This window comes from Cricetulus griseus (assembly GCF_003668045.3).
Source record: "Cricetulus griseus strain 17A/GY chromosome 1 unlocalized genomic scaffold, alternate assembly CriGri-PICRH-1.0 chr1_0, whole genome shotgun sequence".
Lineage (NCBI taxonomy): Eukaryota > Metazoa > Chordata > Mammalia > Rodentia > Cricetidae > Cricetulus > Cricetulus griseus.
This window is the reverse complement of record NW_023276806.1, coordinates 186,806,493-186,825,461: the sequence shown is the minus strand read 5'-3', so window position 1 is coordinate 186,825,461 and position 18,969 is coordinate 186,806,493. Positions and strand designations below refer to the sequence as shown.

Sequence of the window (18,969 nt, the reverse complement as noted above, 5' to 3'; positions counted from 1 at the left end):
GAACTATTTCAGGGTTTGTGGTGCTGAACTATATCATTCCCTTTAGTGCCACATCATCCAAAAGGATGATGAAAAGTTTGGGCCTGGATTAAAACATGCACCGCCAATGCATGCTCTGTAAACTAAAAAACAAAACAAAACACTAACTGTCCTTGTTGGTTACATTGTTTTCCCACTCAAAAGAGTTCGCATCTTCCTTGTTGTTGTTCACACTATAAAAATTTTTTTTTGGCTCAGACTTTGTATTATATATTGTGTTTTTACAGGAGGGAGCCCCAAGCTCCTGAGCCTGGGCACTCCCTCGCCCAGACAATCCTATCCCAAGGCATAAGTCCAGGGGGCTCTGACAGCCCCCAGACAGGGAGTCTGGATCACAGGTCAGTCTCCACTTGCCCATGCATTCTGGGCTGCCACTTAATCTTCCTCAAAGTCCCTTCCTTGGCTGAGAGCAGGGTCCTTTGATCTTTGACTGAGCCCCTTATCTGCTCAGTGGTGCTCCTGACTCAGTCAGCACCCGCTGGCTTTCCATCCTGGAGAACATAAAGAGGCTCTCCTATGCTGTCCAATGCATTTTTATTTTTTATTTCTTGCATGTTGCACTAACAAGCCACGCTAAGTCAAACCATATAGACAGGGTTATTGTAGTCTGATAGAGGCTCATCGCTCTAGCCACCATGCCAGGTCCCCAGAGCTCTCCAGCACAGATTTGAAACTGAGGCTAAGGTCCATGACTTCCAAGTCAAGCTATGTGTTTGAAACTTTTGTGGGTCAGCCATAGTACCTGTCCTTTGACTTTCAGAGATTGTCAGTGAAAGGAACAAAGGTCTCCCCCAGGAAGTGGCTTCCTGCCTGTGGGACACTGAGTTTGCTGTGTGGCAGTGTTTGCCCTGACAACGGCTGCATGGGCTTCTCCTAGGGTTATTCTGAGGCCGTTCACTTCATCAGGGGCTGCACTTGCTTTTGGACTTTTTCTTTCTGTTCTAAGTCCCAGTGGAAATGTTCACACAGATTTTAATTGGCTATCTCTGTGAAAAGTGCAAGTTGGCAATGATTGTGGCTAAAGGCAAAACTAATGTGAGTTCTTCCCAAATTGGGAGATGTATCTTAGCAAAAATGGTCTTGTAAGCATACAAATCAACTGAACCCTTCTTTCAGGGTGAAATCATAATTTTTATTTTGCAGAATGCCTTCTTAATGGCTCAAAATGAGGGAAAGAGCTGTGGAGAAATAATCTGATTTTTAAATATAACTGGAAATATAGTAGTTTTGATTTAAATATATTTATATATAACTCAAAGACTAAATATGGAGGAAAGAAACAAATCTTAACTTAAAAATTAATATGCTTTATAATTCCACCAGATTTGTTTCCAAATAAATCTTAAAGAACCGGGATCTTCATTGACTAGGTACCACACAGCTACTTTTTAAGAGGAGGAAGCCCAGTAAAACCTCCAAATTCCTCCAATGCTGAGATTGTTAAATTAACGTTGTTTTATAAGAGCAGATCGTAAGGGGATGTGTTTTTGCTTGGCTCCACAATACAAATCAGAGAAACTCCGTGGAAAGCAATGACTATACCTCGTTTTGCTACCTTTGAGATTTGCACGGTCATCCTGGTGGTGCTGCTGCCAGATCCATCAGGGAGATGCTAGCATTATTCCCCGACAGCTATTCTTTTGGAAAGCAACTTCTGAGGGCTGTTTCCTAAGGCAATCACAAATGCTTTAGTCTGGAGTGCACAGAGAGGAGGTTGGAACTGTGGGGCTTCAATTAAATCACTGAACCTAGCTTTAAGATCGTGGAGGCCTACTTGAACTGTAGTGAATGTGCTTGGGGACTCCAGGATGGGGGTGCAGGACCCTTTCTGTTCCTTACAGAAGCCAACTAGAGAGCACTCCTTAGACTCTGTCATAGAGAGTAAATCAGTGGTTGTGTAAAAAGCGTTCCTAATCTATAATGAGAACTTGGCTCCTTTAAATTGTCTTGAGGTTATATGTGCCTAAATATCAGATTGGAATTGCAGCCACCCTGAATATTTTCAAAAAGCATCAATATTATTTGAAAACCAAGGAGCCAGTTGAGAAGTGGCTTGGGAAAAAGGCTGCCTTTGAGGGGTTAACGAGACTTCTGATAAAAAGAGAGATTCTGGCTGATGGGGGGAAGCCACTGGAAGAGGCTTTCCTAGAAATGTAATATGTTATAGAATGTCTTGTGCCTTGTAGCTGAGATTATTTTCATGCCATTGTGTAGACTGCCTCATAGTCACCCAATGTCCATCCTGGTTTATTTGCCATAGTCACTTGCATTTGGAGGGTGAAAACATCATGGCTAAGCTTGTGCTGTGTATTTTCAGATTTTCTATCTTGTTCTGCTTTCTTTGTTCCTTCCATTGCTTTCTGCAGGTATTTAAACCCATGGTTCAAAAGAGACTATAATGTAGCTAAGTGGGTAGAAGATGTGAATAAAAACACAGAAGGACCATACTTTAGGTATTTTATAAATTAATTTTATCTTCCTTTCACACTCCCCCAGCACATACACGTATTTAGTGTGACTGGCTCTCTCTCTTGTATCTCCTAATACAAGTTCTTGTAGGTGGAAAGGGGCCTCATTCATTTGCTGCCTTTTGATGTATTTGGCTTCCTGAGCGAGTCTAGTTCTTTTCTAAATGTTTCAAATGAAGGCATTTGAAAGGGTTATCATTTAGTGCATGTCCCTATCACCCTTTTGAGCTTTTTAGTAGCTTTCTCTTCATTTTATGCTATGTAGTGTTCTGTGGGCATGAAACATACCTTCCACTAATAAAAATGCACTATTAACCGCAACAATTTAGTTTCCATAATCTAGAAGTTCCATAATATATATTTTTCCTTCTTACTATCTGAGAGTGCATAGTGCATAGAAAAACTCAAAGAAAAACATACAAAGAGACTAAACTGGAATTTTATTTCAAGCAGAAACAATGATTTGACAGAACTGGAAAACAGCTGAGATATTATTGCTCATCTGAAAGCATGTTGTGAACTTGGCTTTCTTTGTCCCAGCGAGCCATTTGCTAGCACTGGGGCTGTGCTGAGAAGAGTATCCTGTAGATTCTCAACCAAGCAGTACAGGGCTTTCATGTCTCACAAGCAGGAAGCAGAGAGAAAGCACCCGCTTAACAATGAAGCCTCCTACAGTCTAAATGCTCCCCAATTTCCCCAGTTCCCTGAAGCTTGTGTAACAAATCAGAGAACATTCCTTGGGCCTCTCAATGTCACCCCACTCTTTACCACGTGAATGATTACCTAGAGGTAAATGACCACTTTATATCTAACTACTGTGTGGAAACTAATGCAAAGAGGAAATGGAGATCGGCCACTGCCTCTTCAGAGCACAACTGGAGTTTTCATGCTCCTTATTGCCACAATTGGGGTCAGCACTGGATGGATATGAAAATATGCTATGTATATTTAACTCTCAGCACCCATATAAGGTGGGCTTTCTCTTCCAGCGTACCATTTAGTTTAGTTATGTATAGTTTGAGAAAATGATTAGACCTACCTGCATTTTACTTTGATCCATAACTTTTGCATATACCCCAAGGAAAGCATAACTCCTGCCTGCTCACAAAAGTATACCCTGCTTTTATAGCCCATCACCCTCTCCCTCCCTGCCCTCTGCTTGCCCAACACTTCCCCACACTGAACCTCATATACATACACACTCACATTCAAACATCCCACCTTCACCTGTAGCTCCCAAGATGGCCAACATCAGGAAGACAGGTAAGATGGTTTTGATGTTATTTGGAGTCTTGGCTCACCTGCAGTCCTTTTTCTTTCTTTCTTTGTCTTTATCAGGCTTTTGGGCAGATTGTAATTTGTATCATCCAGGGAACCAAAACAGGATGAGTTTGGTTCTACATAGGTTAGGCCTTTTATTTCTAAATCGACAGCATTTATATGGAAGTAATTTATGAAATGGTACCCCGGAAGAGTCTGTGTACCTCCCCTGGGTGAGCTGAGAAGTTGGTGTAACTCAAGAGTCCTTGTTGCTTTAAGTCAGTCCCCAGTCTGCCCAGAAGCTGCATGACTGAGCACCATTTGGATGGGGAAATGCTTCAGCACCCCTGCTTGCACGAGCCAAGCTATAAGGGAAATTTGAGAGGGTTCCTTTATCTCATCTTTTAAGCAGAGTGGCTGGTACCTACAGCACAGACTCACATTAAGGAATTAATTATAAAAAATGTATGTTTTTGTTTAAATGGTAAAGTCTGTGGACAGTTGTGCTTTCAAAAGTCTTTTTTGACTAAGAAGGGTTGGGGCTGGTAAGGCTTGGAGATCAACTCTGCATTTCAGTAGCAGTGGGAAGTAATTAAGATAAGCCCAATTCTGAGCAGCATCAGAGCATTGTCTACCCTCCATCCCAACTAACCTTCACATAGGTAGGCCTAAGTGTGCTCACACCCAAGCCTGGGCTTCACCAAACCTGTGCTTTACCTCTCTTGATAACACCCGAAGATGGGGACACAGGTCATCTTCTTAATCACCCATGTGGGGTTGGATTTGGGACATTCTTACCAACATGTAGTGGAGACTTAGTGACTGCAGCAAACTGGTTTGCCAATGAATGAAAACATAGTAGCCCTGAACTACAAGGACAGACAGTAAAACCTACAGGTGTGCTCTCATATGACAGTACTTACCCTAACTGTGCTCCCAATGTCTTCAGGCCACTGGAAAAGTGCAGGTGAAATCAGAGAAAAAACATTGGATCACCACCCCAGATCCTGGGAGCAGTTCTGCCCCGGGGCACTGCCCTTCAAGTCCCTAGGAGGTGTACATGCTCTTGGTGCTACCCAATGGGTTCCTCACTTCATCAGCGTTATTTTTAAGTCCATTTCAATGATCTTTGGAAACCACATTGATTCTGCAAGTGAATTATAGAAACTAAGGTGTCAAATGCCTACTATATATGTTTCTCACATCCCAAAAGGTAGGCTCCTTTTTGTGGATGGAGAAAACTGGGATACAAAGAGTTAGCCAAAATAGCACATCTCCTATATCAGAAGCAGAGCTGGAGCTTGGCTGCTCACTGACTCCCAAGTCTGTTGCTGCTATCATTTCTCTGCGGCTGCTGTAAGGCTGTAGAGGGTTTGGAAGACTAGAACTGACTGAGGACACTTCAATCCTTCTGGAACAGATTATTATAAAATTAGCATGTGAACACAGTAAGGAAGGAGGCTCTGTGCCCCCTTCTTGATTTGCAGCCCCAGAAGTCAGATACAGTCCCACAGTCCATTGGCAGACAAGTACCTCCCACTGTAGTTATTATGTTTTTTTTTTAATGTCACTAGGATAAATGACTAATATTTATCCAGAAATTCACTTTGCTTTGTCAGCAAATGAGCTTAGCTGACACTTGGCTAAATGAAAGCCAGGTTAGAATTAAAGGCTTCCCTTTGGCAATTGTGATAGGTTGTCAGCTTATTTTCCCTAAGCTAGCTTACCTTATCCTTTCCTTTCGTTTTGATCTCTGCTCTGGTCTTTTCCATCCACACACAAGAATCTGTTTCCTGGCTTTTCACCGCTGAAAATGTCCTGCTTGGTTTCTCTTCTTCCCTTCAAGATCCAAAGTATAAATTACCTAAAGTTCCACTGTGAGAACTCATGCAGTCATTTCTGTGGGGTTCTGAAGAACACATACAGTTTTGTTTTGTTTTAAGTCACTATTGTTTGTGCCCGTGCAAAAATATTTCAGAGCAAGGCTGGTTGCTCTACCACTTCTCACTGGAATGGTTTTGAATGTACAGTGTTGGTCATTTGAGCCCAAGGCCAAGTTAAGACTGATGTGGCTATAACATATAAGCTAACAGCTCATGCAATGAACACACACACACACACACACACACACACACACACACACACACACACACACACACACACACACACATACACACACACACCGGCTGCAGCAAACTAAAATGAGGACTTGGTTTCCATGACCATAGAATAAATAGGATTTGGTTGTATGTCTGACTGCCTTTCCTAAACTTGGATTCTCATAAATCTCATAATGATTTGGCTAAAAAAGCTGGATCTATAGGCAAGTTTTACACTTATTTGATACATATTGAGTCTGTTTCCTAATAATCATGGTCCTATTTATTTTTAATTTACCTTAAAAACTATTTAATTTTTAAATTATGAATTTATGTATCAGAAGCTTTGTTGGTAGCACCTTTTCTGTGCTGTATGAGTTCCATCTCCAGAACCCACAAAAAAAGCTAGGAGTGGTGCCCTGTGTTTGTAATCTCAGTACTGGGGAGACAGGGACAGGCCAACTGTGGGGTTTAATGTCCAGACAACCTAGCTTAACCCTAGGCCTGTGAGACACAGCCTCAAAGGATAAGGTAGATTGTGCTTCAGGAACAACACCAGAGGTTGACCTCTGTTTTACATACACAGCATACTCTGTACACATGTACTTGTGTGCACATGCATATCTTCACAGACACAGACAGGCAGACACACACACACACACACACACACACACACACACACACACACACACACTGTAGCTGTGCTACTCTGGTAGAACTGAAGAGAAATTGAAGTACTATCACTCATTACTTCCATCTTCCCAGTACGGAGAGTGTCAGTGTAAGAGAAGCCTTGTAGCTTTCTGGCTGCCTTCCAGCAGTTCCTGGTAAGGAGCCATCCTGAGTAATCTTCAAAAAAACAGAAGGAAAAGTAGGAGTTAATGTTTAAAAGTGAATGGGGCCACTTCTGACTTTTAAAGTCAATCAAGAATGTTTACCTGGATCTCAGAGTATATAGGAAAAAAGCCATTCCAAATGTTAGATTGAATTCAGCATCTTAAAAATCAGAATTTGTTTGAAAAGCCACGGGAGCCTTTCCTGGTCCAGTGTTTGATGACCACAGTGCCAGGGTGATCCGGTCGCAGCAGAGGAAGTCTTGAGTTGCATGTAGTGTTCAGGGGTTTCCAGTAGGGACTCTCACAGAGAAGCTAGGCGCAGACATGTCTTTCCCAGCATGCTCAGCACAGTCACAAGTACAGCAGTTGCAATAGGCCTATCAAACCACAGCAGAGTAAGACTGCTGCTTTCCCAGATATGCCAATGCAGGGATGAAGTAGACCATTTTTGTATGTTCTCATCAGACTTTGTTTGGCTGGAACTGTGCACTCCTTACTGCTTGCATGTTTACTAATTTGTTATTAAAACCCTTGTATTTTCCTTTGTTCTTCACAACTAACACACAGGCCTCTGAATGCATGAGTTTTGTGTAGAGTATGACTTTAGCAACCAATGAATAGAATATATCCATGGTTATGTTTTAAGATCTTATTTGAGAGTATTGTACTTAGAGAAACATTTTAAGTAGTAAAATAAAGTAGAATGTTAACATGCTGTTTACTTAATTTACTGTTATGAGCTCTTAGAATCTTTCCCTTTTTTCCGTGTTAGGTTTTATTGTGAAAGAAATTTCATCATTGGCTTCGTAGTTTAAGAGGATGATTCTGTGTAGTACCAGTTAGACATTCCATCATTGCTGTGGAATTAGGAAGCTAAAATCACAGCTTGCTGGTTTCTGAATGACAGTTGTCTCCCCCATAGTTAAAGCTTTGCCGTAGACACTTAGTGAAAGTAGATATCGGGGGCTTGCTCTGAATCTGCTTTTTAGATATTTGAAAAGTGATTCCATACATGACATGATATTTATTTCTTATATTCTCGACATCTCAGGACCCTGTCTCCTGCCAAGTCTCCTTCTTCATCAACTGGGTCTATTGCCTCCAGCAGAAAATACCCATACCCGATGCCTCCACTTCCTGATGAGGAGAAGACAGTGAACCGACAGAGTGCCAGGGTACACAGCAATTCCCACATGCTTTATACTTGGTCACAACTGGTTATCTCTAAGCTTACTTTTCATCTCTATCCCCCCCTTTTGAAACAAAATTTCATTGTGTAGCCCAAGCTGAAGCCTCATCTCAGCATCCTGATGCTGGAATCACAGGCATGCAACATTATGACTGGTTTTGGACTTGTATCTTCTTTGAAACAGGGTTTCTCAGTGTAGCCTTGGCTGTTCTGGAACTCATTATGTAGACCAGACTGGCCTCAGACTCAGAGATCCACCTGTCTCTGCCTCCCGAGAGCTGGGATTAAAGGTGTGTGCACCACGCCCAGCCTATACTTATGTCTTTATTTTTCATGATTGTTTCACTCAACTCTGGGATTGAAAAAAAAGGATGTATTTTGTTTTATGAAGCTTTGAAAGGTCTTTTTTCTCTCTCCATGTCCAGTTTGATTGCTCAGACCTCTTGCCGACTTATTAAAATTCATTAGGAGTTCAGAAATAGGAACCTATGGCAGAAAACCAGATTAGTGTCTTGGTACCAAGGGTAGAATTTAGATGCAAAGGAAAACTATTTGAAAAATCTGAAATATTGAAAGAATGCTACAAAGAGTATGGTAAAATTTAACAGCATTTTCCATCTTTTTAAAAAATCAACTTAGTGCTGGGTGGTAGTGGCACACTCCTTTAGTCCCAGCACTTGGAAGGCAGCGGTAGATGGATCTCTGTGAGTTTGAGGCCAGTCTGGTCTACAAAGCAATTTCCAGTACAGGCTCCAAACCCTGTCTTGAAAAAAAGAAGGAAGGAAGGAAGAAAGGAAGGAAGGAAAAAAATCTACTTAGTTTTGTGGTAAGGAGGGTTTAACCTCAGGGCCTTGCTACCTTGGTAGACAAAACTTGCTCTAACTCTGAGCCACACTTATGAACTCCAAAAAGCCAAAATTTTAACAAAGTTTGTTTTTATTATTTTAATGATGTGAGTGTGTGTGTGAGTATAAGAGTATAGTTCCCATGGAGGCCAGAAGAGGGCATCATTGGAGTCCCTGGAGCTAGAGTTGCAGACAGCTGCCTCACATGAGTGCTGAGAACCAAACTCCAGTCCTTTGCAAAAGCAGCATGTACCTTTAGCCACTGAGCCATCCCTACTACCCCCAGAAAGCCAAATTCAAAACTAATAGGGACATGTTCATCTTTATGATAAAAATACAATTTACCAGAAACTCTATTTAAATCCCTCTTATACTTAGTCAGCATACCCTGTCTCACAACACCCCTACCCCCACCCCCGTGAATTCATTCTGTGGAATTTAGGATAAAGTAGGATTTGGAAGCCAGACCAGCCCTTGGAGGTTTCTGTAACACTCAGGCCTGGAAAGAGTGATCACTATGTCTGGACCCCTATGGAAAGTTACATTATAATGTTGCTCTTATGAGAAAAAAATCAGATCTATTCAGCACAGGGTTCTGAGAATTTTTAGGATCTGAAGGTGTTTTAGAGCCTCACATATCCTGAATTGAAATTATGGGCCTCAAGATAATGTGGGTTGTTTGTACTTTGGTTTGACCAACCCAGAGTCAGCAAAACAAACAACAATAACAAAATAATCACCACCACCACCAAAAAAAAAAGAAAAAAGAAAAAAAGAAAAGAAAAGAAAAAGAAAAAGAAAAAAGAAAAGAAAGAAAAAAACACAGCTGGTCAGATCACTGTAATCATGAAGTCTATACAAATATGAAACAACATTTTGTTCATTGTGAAAACTACCTCTGTGTGTCAATACTGGAAATGATTAAAGATGGAATTGAAGACTAAGTCATGTAAAAGTGGACTTTTCCTTTTGTCTGCCAGCTCATAAAAAATGACATGGAGACTTATGTTAATGATGAAAGTTCTGCCTTAGCTAAGGCTTGTTTCTAACTAGCTCTTACACTTAAATTAACCCATATTTTAAAATCTACATTCTTCCATTCACTTGTTATCTTATCTCCATTATGCCCATCCTGGTTATTCCATGTCTGGCTGGCTGATCAGTTTTTCTTCTTCCCAGAACTCTTTCTGTCCAGAAGAGCTGCCTCTACCTCCTGCCTAGCTATTGTCCATTAGCTTTTTGTTAAACCAATCACAGTTATGCATCTTCACACAGTGTAGATTGTCAGCGCTGGACTTTCAGGCTTTGTCTGTAGACATCCAGTTGTTTGTGGTGTGCTATGTGGTAAGCAAGTGGCTGTTCTCCCTTCCCTCCTCAGAGTTGTAAGTTTAGCACTTCATGTCTTTTCCTGGTAAATTGTCTGCATCGTTGTTTTGCTCCATCAAGCTGGGGGTGTTTTCTTAGCTGTCACCATGGCAAAGTGTAGATTATTAGAGATGTTAACAAATGAGAACTCATGAAAATAACAGTTCTCCAGGAAGGAGAAATGGGTGTCCCATGCTCTTCCCATAGGCTGAGCAGTGTAATCATGAGGACTCCATTGCTGGAATATCTGTATAGAAAATCTGACTTATGTCTGTTGTGTGGGACAGCCATATACAATATAGAAAAATCCTGTGGAGTGGGTGGCCCTTGTCTTTCAGCTGTTTTGGTGAGTTGTGGAAAATGCACCAACAAGCCTGCTGTTAAAGCCACCCAGGAGTGGGCTATCATGCCTCTTGCTATTGATGATGTTAAAATTGTCTTTTACTTGTTTCTCTCAGGGATAATCATGACTTTTAGTTTTCTTAAGTGTTTTTTGTTTTGTCTTTTCCTGCAAACTCATTGAAGCCAAAGTTGTCTCTCCCACTCCAGACGACCATCTAAGCCTTCACATTTTCTGTGCCTGGGACACCCCTGAGCACTATGATTACTTCCTCTCCACTCAAAAAGATCCTTAGATTTGAGAGTTCCATTGGGCTCCAAAAGACAATGGTGTCTTTTTGAAAACATTTAAGACTTACTTATCTTCATTTTCTATGTATGAGCGCTTTGCCTGCATGCATGTGTGTATATCGTGTGTATTCCTAGTACCTCCAGAGGCTAGAAGAATATGCTGAACCTGCTGGAATGGGCATTGTAGACAGTTGTGAACTGTTCTGTGGGTGTTGTGACTTGAACCTGAGTCCTCTGGGGGGAAAACAGCAAGTGTTCTTAAGCACTAAGCCATTTCTCCAGCTCCAGAGTAGATCTTTTTAATAGCAAAGATAATATAAACCTGGCCTGAGGTAGGAAGCTCAAGTGGCTTTTCCATGCCTCTGTGGAGTATGATACAATTTCTATTAGAACAAGAGTTCCACCAAGGTTTGGGCAAGCATGTTAAAGTAACATACCTAGAAAGATATACTTGATGCAGCATGGTGCCATGTGACTAAAGCCCTTGACAGGTAGAAGAAAGAAGTCAGGAGACTAAGGCAAGTTTCAGATACACAGTGAGTTTCAGAACAGCCTGGGCTACATGATACTCTGTCTCACAAAACAAAACAGAGAAAAAAAATAGTAATTGTGTTGTCTCCTTTTCTTCCCCCCAAAATTTACATGCCATGAAATATCTCATATCCTGTTAAAATAGAATGTAGATGGAAGTTAAATATAACCTACGCCACTCTAATCATGCTTTCTTCATTCTTGTGTAAAATATTTATACATGAGTCATATAGACTGGCAGTATATTTTCATTGGCAGGCTTTAAAAAATTAACCCTCTTCTCTGGTGAACTGAGATGCCGGTCTGAGTGTGCCAAAGTCATTTGCCATCCATGAAGGCCCTTACTGCGCAAAGTAGATCTGGCCAGGCTCAGTAGAGGCAAATAAAGGAAGGGATGGAAAGCATGCATCCCTCTACTCTAACACATCAGCTACTAGGGAACAGTTGCTTGCAGTCAGTGATAGAGCTCACAGGCCCACAGTGATGTTTATGGGGACGGTGTTTGTATCGATGGAGTCAGACCTCTCAGCCTTGGCTGTGCATGGGAGCTGTCTGAAGAGCTCCAAAGTATTTTAAAGCTAAATCCTGCCAGTGAGATTTTGATTTAGTTGGTGTAGATTTTAAAACTTTTGAGGAGAAGGTTCTTGCTGTGCAAGCATAAATGGCCTTAGTTCAAATCCCCAGTACCCATGTAAAAGGCCAGGTATGTTGGTGCATGCCTGTAGTCCTGGTACAGAGGAGGCAGAGGCAAGAGGAACCCTGGAGCTTGCTGGCCAGATAGTTTGGCCAAACCCATGAGCCCCAAGTTCAGAGACTCCCTCTCAAAAAATGAAATGGAAAAAAAAAAAAAACATGAAATAGAGAATCATGAACGAAGGCACTTGACATTGACCTCTCATCCCCACATGCACAGGCATGCATATGCATGTATATCCCCCATATGTACACGTACACACACACACACACACACACACACACACACACACACACACACACACACACACATTTCTGCAGATAGGTTTACAAAGCTCTGATTGAGAATCACTATTCTAGCTGGCAGAATACAGGAGGGAAATAAAGGAAACAGACATCTTAAAATAATATTTTAAAATTCTCTGAGAGGTGTGATATTTATTTGAAATTTTAAGTAACCATTGTTTGAACCATTGATATTGGAGCTGGGAGATGGCTAGTGAGCAAGGAATTTGCTGTGGAGGCATGCAGACCTGGGTTCGATGCCTGTGCTTGTAGAGCCAGCACTGGGGGCCAGAGACAGGAGTTCACTGGCCAGTGAGATGCCCTGTCTCAAGGAGATGAGATGGGAACACTAGGGGAAGATTCCCAAAATCCTTGTCTGTCCTTCTCATGGCTTTGTATAGGCATATGTACACACACATTCACATACATGTACCCCCTGCACACACACAAAGAGATGTCAACAGCAGGTTTAGGAGAGAGCTAAACAACGTTTGTGTATTTCTTTTATCCATTTATTAGACAAGCTCGTGTGCCATAGCTACTTATGTATGGGTGGAATCCTTTCTCATAGCTCAGAAAGTCTGCTTTCTGCTTTTCACAGTGTATGATTTTGCTTTCCTCTGTTTGCAGCTATGGGAGACATCCATTTAAGAACAACTGTTTACATGTGTCACATCGAAACTGTTTACTTCAACTTTTATAGAAACCCAGCCACCCAGAAATCACTGCGAATCTATCTGTTCTTCACACGATTTGAAGGCGCTCTGAGATGCCAGAGGAGAGGAAGCCATGGGTCATGCCTGGATGCTGTTTTCTTCTTGTCATTGGCTTAAAGTTTAACCAAACAGTAAAAAGACCTACTGGAATTTTACACTACAACATGGAACCATTTATGGTCTGGTATTGGTATGTGAATGGATAATCCGCATGGCAGACATCTGTAGAATATCAATAAAACTAAACTCACATGACCCAAATGTAGTAGGTTTTCCTGAGGGACAGAAGTGGATTCAGAACTGGGCATTCTGAAACATATCCTCATTGCAAACAATAACGCCATATGCATGAAGCTTCTGTGCATTGCTTTCCATATACAAGGAAACAACATGCCATAATAGACACTAGCATGCAGGGCTGAGGCATACAGATTGCAGGACTGCACAGCTTCGAGAGGCCAATACCCATATGCTAACTTTAAACATGTATTTTTATTTTTTTTTACTTTTCATATTTATATTAGCATACAAGGACAACTGTACATATGTAAACCTTTTTAAATTTAAAAAGGAACTGTTACATATAAGTGTATTTTGCCAAATGCCTAAAAACAGTCAGTCACAATTCTCTCATTGTCCTTCATCCTGTGGTCTTGAGAGTGGAAGTGGATGATGTTGTAAATAGAGTGGTCGATGCTGTAAGAGCATCTTTCCATAACTGGCAGTCATCTAAACCATGTGATTTCCCTTTAAAGTGTGTACAGTGTGGAGGAGGTTTTGTTGCGTAAGAGATCAAAGTGCTCAGACAAGCATCTGGCCTCTGCATCTTGCTGAAGGTGGGATCTCTATATGTGGTGGCCATGCAGCATCAGGACATGCTGGAGCTGACAGACTCTCTGGGAATCTGCCAGCCTTCTCTTCCACATCTAAGACACATGGTGCCCGTCACAGTAGCCGTTCTCACTCGGTACCTGGAGGCCATGGAGTGCCCTCCCCTCCAGAAAGTGTCTTGCTGAGATTGAGCAGATGCACCAAAGACACAGACCACTGAGTGGGCAGCTCCCATCTGACCAGTACCTGAGCCCTTTCTGGCCTGAAGTTTGGGCTCCTTAACAAAACCCTTACAACCATTCTTATCTGTGAAAGGGGTGGCCTGTTTCCACAACTTTAATGCATTTAACATCACTGGGATGTAAGTCCCAGTAGGTCATTCTGGATGACTTTGAACAAGATGGTGTCTAGAAGACTCAACAGGGCATAAAAGATCAATAAAGTCTAAGGCTACATAGATGCAGTACCTACAAAGGTCACTATTAGCCTTCAGGGGAAAGAACCAAAGGTTTTGAGCTGTATACAGTTTGATCCATTGAAAAATGATATTTTATGTGAAATCTTGTTATTTAAAATGAAAAATTAATAGCTGTTCTAATGCAATTTTATCACTCAAAAAGAAAGACACTCTAGTGAGATCTGAAACTCATAGGGTCAATCATATGATCTGCTGTGCAGTATACTCCTGCCCCGCCCCTTTCCTTACTGTTTTATGTGAGGGATGGAGTCATCAGACAAGACATCAGAAATGTACTCTACATTTGATTTCTCCCACAAGTGTCCAGGGTCGGTTTGTTTCATCTCTGTGTAGAATTGTCTAAGATGTCCCAGCTGAAGGGCCAGACTGGAAGGCAGGGGTGTACTCAGTTTATGTCTTTTGTAATGGTCCATTCTCCCCAAACACCTGGAAGATGCTGGGAAATCCATTTAATTTAGACAAAATCATACAGGAAAAACAGTTTACCATAACAGGAAAGGCTAGAGCTTGCTGATGGCTCAATAAAACAATCTTAGACAAAGGCATGGATGAGTGGAGCAACGTCTCCATATAGCTCAAGGCAAGGACAGAAGGGCAGAGAGGTGACCAATAGAAAGATGTAGCAAATGAAGTGGCCTTTGAACAAGATCACTTCAAATGTGCACTGAATGTTTTCTGGTACTGAGTATATAAAGTGCTAGTGTAAAATAAGGTTTATTTTGACTACAAGAAAAGAGTTTATAGCTTTGACTGAAAGGTGCCTCATGTAAATACGCTTGGTAGTTAGAGTTACTTACATAAGCCCTGGTTTGGAAGAATTCACAAGTGGCTAGCTGGTGAACTGATTATCTGTCTCCCTGCATGTCTTTCCTCATCAATTATTTTTCCTGAAGTTATCATTGAAAAATCACTGTCATTGTCACGTGCCTTTTGGGAGAGACAGTTGCTCTCGTTTGCAGACTGATTTTAGAAACACAAGAGCTTTAATGTTCTCGTAGGGTATGTATCACCCATGTTTAAGCATTCTTAGAATTGTTTTTGGAACCAACAGACTTTAGTGTTGATGGTTAGCTTCAAGATGTATCGGTAGACTTACCGGTGTTAGTGATGTAGATCATTCATCTTAACTACGTATGACTTCATTCGCTGAGGTAGATAGAATAGACTCATGGAATCAAGTACAAGCACAGTGATTTTTTTCTCTCTTAAATGTCTATTTTGAGAGGAACTTTGAAGCTCCATAGTGGTTTGAGTGGTGCAACTAATATTCATACTTCCCAGTCTACTGTGGGATCATTACTATGCCGTTTCTCTTTCTCTTGGCATCAGTACGACTGCAGAAAGCCCAAATGCCTGAGATGTTCCATTCAATAGCTCATTTCATTCCCATGTAAAGGAATGTTTAAGTCTTTCCACAGTGTGACCTGGGAGGCCTGAAGTAACAGAGAGGCCTTAAGGAACAGACTGGCCAGACCAACTCTTCCTGGCCAACTGTTCTTAGGTGGGAAACCTTCCTCTAGAGTCAGCGGGATACAGAACGGCCCCAGTCACATGCATTCTGCAGAAAGCAGGAGATGGGTGGTGCTTAGATGGTGCAGCATGGTGATTCTCACTGTTGTGTAGTGGTTGGATATAAAGAACAAAAAGCACATGTCTCAGCCTCTCACTTAGATGCTAAATGAGGAACAGCCCATCTTTAGGTTCCTTAACAGAAGCATTGTCTGGGGATGAGATACCTTCTGAGCAGTGCAACCTGGGCATCTCATTTCATTATACAGTTTCTTTTCCTTGTTGTTTTACAAGGCTTTTAAAATAGTGTTTGTACAGAAGGTCAGTGCAATATAGAATTTATGTATGAAAGATTGATGGTATCTAATAGAAGCCCCAGTGATGATAACACCACACATTCCCTGCCCTCCCAGGGTGTGGGTGGGAGGCTGCTGTGTGTTCCAGAACAGGTCCACCTGCCTTTCTTCTGGTATCACCTTGCATATCTACACTTCATCCTGCCCATGGCCCTATGCCTTCTGTAGCTATGTTACCTGTTGCCCTTTGTGTTTTTGTTCTTTGGTTTTTATGGTTATCTTTGAACCCGGCCAAGTGTGGTATTTGTGCTCTTCTTGCAGGGCTTTAGAGTCAAGTTTGTTCATTTATTCACTTCACCCTGTCATTTGCTATTGTCATATGAAATTTAATCGACAGTTGTGAAAATTGGCTCAGGCAGCAGCCCATCTGCCTGTATGAGCAGCATGCTGTTAAAATGTCCCTGCTGGTCACTATTGGCACTTGCTGACAGCATATGCTCTGTGGAGCAGGCATTTTCAGCTCTTAGAGTTTTCCTACCACCCCTGCAGGTGCAGAACAAAATTGCCGCCCCCCCCAGACTTGGAAAGCAGAAGTAGTTATTTCCAATCCTGTTTTGGTCATGGTTTTGTCAGTCCTCAACATGGAGCATCTAAAGTCAGTAAACATAAAATCAAAACCATTGTTCGTTGCATTTGTGCCCTTTGTATCCCTGGCCTTAGAAAACAGTATCATTACTATGGGATCTGATGGCTGCATTTAGGACCTTCCTACTTCCAAATTGTCTGAGCAGGACTTTCCCTCGTGATTAGCAACGCCCCCTAGCATGCAGGCTAGTGCCTTCTTTGGGTAAAATAGAAACTGGGAGAACCACAGGATTAGGACTAGGGAAGGTCGTCTTTCATTTTCTTTTAACATGCTGGTTTGATTGTGCACCTTGGAAAGTCACTAAGAAATGGATCTCAGGGTCTAAATCTCAGGAAGGGAATAAGCAACAGAGAGTTTGGGAAGATCCTGGGTCATTTAGTCCCAGCACAGGCCCACAGTGCACATCCTCGTGAAGCAGGCAGAAGCGATCAAGATTGTCACTGGCCACGCTGAAGGGACGCAGAGGGCGCCAGCAGCAGACTGTGCGCTTCGCAGTTTTCTGGAGTTTTAGTTTTCTACAGATTTTCCTGTCCAGTGCTGTGTCCCTGTTGCACTGTTCACTGACCTGCATCGTGCTGGAAGGGGCTTCGGGAGTGGTAGGAGTGTTGATCACAGGCATCCATGGAATCAAATCCCAACAAAATGTATTTTATTCTGTTTCCTTTTACAAAAAGGCACACAGTGAGATGAAGCAATCTTAAGTCAGTATACACAATGGCCATCAGTTCTGTTTGTGAACAAAGGTTCGTTTCCCTGAATGTATGAAGATGCATGTACGTGTATTCTGCATTCAGCTTATATTTCAGGACATGATCTGTTCTGATAGTTGAGTTTTAAAATAATGCAAATAGCCCAAATCTTTAAATATAGCGGTGCTACGTTTTATCAGATAACACAACACAGAACGTGCTGAAATGAATCCAGACACTTAGGAGGAACAAAAAGGGTTCCTGTTAAATTACACACTTGTATCACTGCCTAATTTGAAAACCCACTTTTCCTTTCTAATCCAGCACAATATCAAACTGCAACTCTGCAGCTCCTCTTTTAATGGGCACAAATAACCCAACACCTTTTTTTGTTGTTGTTTTGTTTTTAATGGAAAACTTTTTTTTTTTTAACACTAACTGCAAAGTGCTTAGCAAAAGGTTCCTTCAGGATACAGAGCATTTTTTTTTTCAACTTGTTGGAAGACTTGCCCCCAAACTAGCATTTCCAAATGACAATTTCCAGAAATGGCTCATTTCGCCTAACCAAAGCAGCTCATGTTAGTTGGCTTTAGGTCTCTGCCAGTGCTTCCCATATTCATAGCCTCCGAGGGTGGCACCCATCTAAGATAACAGAGGCCACCCCATGGGGATGTGTTGAGAGCATCAGTGTGGTTCACTTGGACTAACCAGGTACTCGTGTGTGTGTGTGTGTGTGTGTGTGTGTGTGTGTGTATACTTAGATTCACATCATTCAAGCCTCCTCTCTGCTACTCCGCACGCACTTCCGGTTCTTATGCTATTTTAAAACTCCTGGGTTTTGGCAAACGCCAACAGAAATGTAAATGGTGATTGCCTTCCTAAGCAAGTGTGGTTTGTTTTATGGCCGTTCAAGTTATAAAGTTGTTCTCATATTGTAGGTAAACAAAATCTTGCTGTTTTTAAAGGTCACTGTAATTGGAGATTTAACTTTCTGGCACAATTTTATTAGTGTTCACTTCTGAAGCTAATAATATATCAGAGTTTTCTATGTTACTCTCATTGTAACATCAATAAAGTGACTTTCAATAAAAGATTTATGTTATTTTGATGTGAAGCTCTTTCATTTTTTTCCCCTGGCCAGCATCTCTGAGAAGCTGTCAGAAGATTCCATTCTCATGGTCCCTGAGGAGGTGGGAGAAAAAGTGGCATTCCATTTGTTGGGCTGTTCCTCTGATGAGGAAGCAAGGGACTTGTCTCCTAAATTCTCTCTTGACCTGTGATGTTTAACTCTTGATGAAGACTTGTCTTGAAATATTGTTAAAACCTGAATACCAGAAAGACAATTTATAATCCTTGAGGATGTACCCAGAAGCAAGTTCAGAACCAAAATATAAATAGCACATCTTGGGGTTATGCAAATGATAGGGCAGCTTAACTATGGGGTCATCCATCACCTTGGGTCAGTTTCCTTATTGTTTATGTTCACCTAGGAAATGATTTCTTGAAATTCTAATTTCCTCAGAAGATCTAGGTCAGTTTAAACTGAATAGCAAGTGTTAGGGCT

General features: G+C 41.6%; 1 protein-coding gene across 12 annotated transcripts in view; it reads left to right on the top strand.

Moving 5' to 3' along the window:
- Adam22 (ADAM metallopeptidase domain 22) overlaps window positions 1-18,513 on the top strand; it is a 206,724-nt gene extending 188,211 nt beyond the window's left edge. For 3 of the 12 annotated variants that reach the window (XM_027391552.2, XM_027391559.2, XM_027391565.2), the window contains 5 exons: window positions 267-377; window positions 2,406-2,492; window positions 3,741-3,770; window positions 7,754-7,877; window positions 12,871-18,513. In XM_027391552.2, the coding sequence (XP_027247353.1) occupies window positions 267-377; window positions 2,406-2,492; window positions 3,741-3,770; window positions 7,754-7,877; window positions 12,871-12,891 (373 nt within the window). In that variant the 3' untranslated portion in view covers window positions 12,892-18,513. The remainder of the gene's footprint in view (window positions 1-266; window positions 378-2,405; window positions 2,493-3,740; window positions 3,771-7,753; window positions 7,878-12,870) is intronic. The other 9 variants (XM_027391558.2, XM_027391562.2, XM_027391560.2 and 6 more) reach the window with 7 other exon arrangements.
- Window positions 18,514-18,969: the final 456 nt, after the last annotated feature.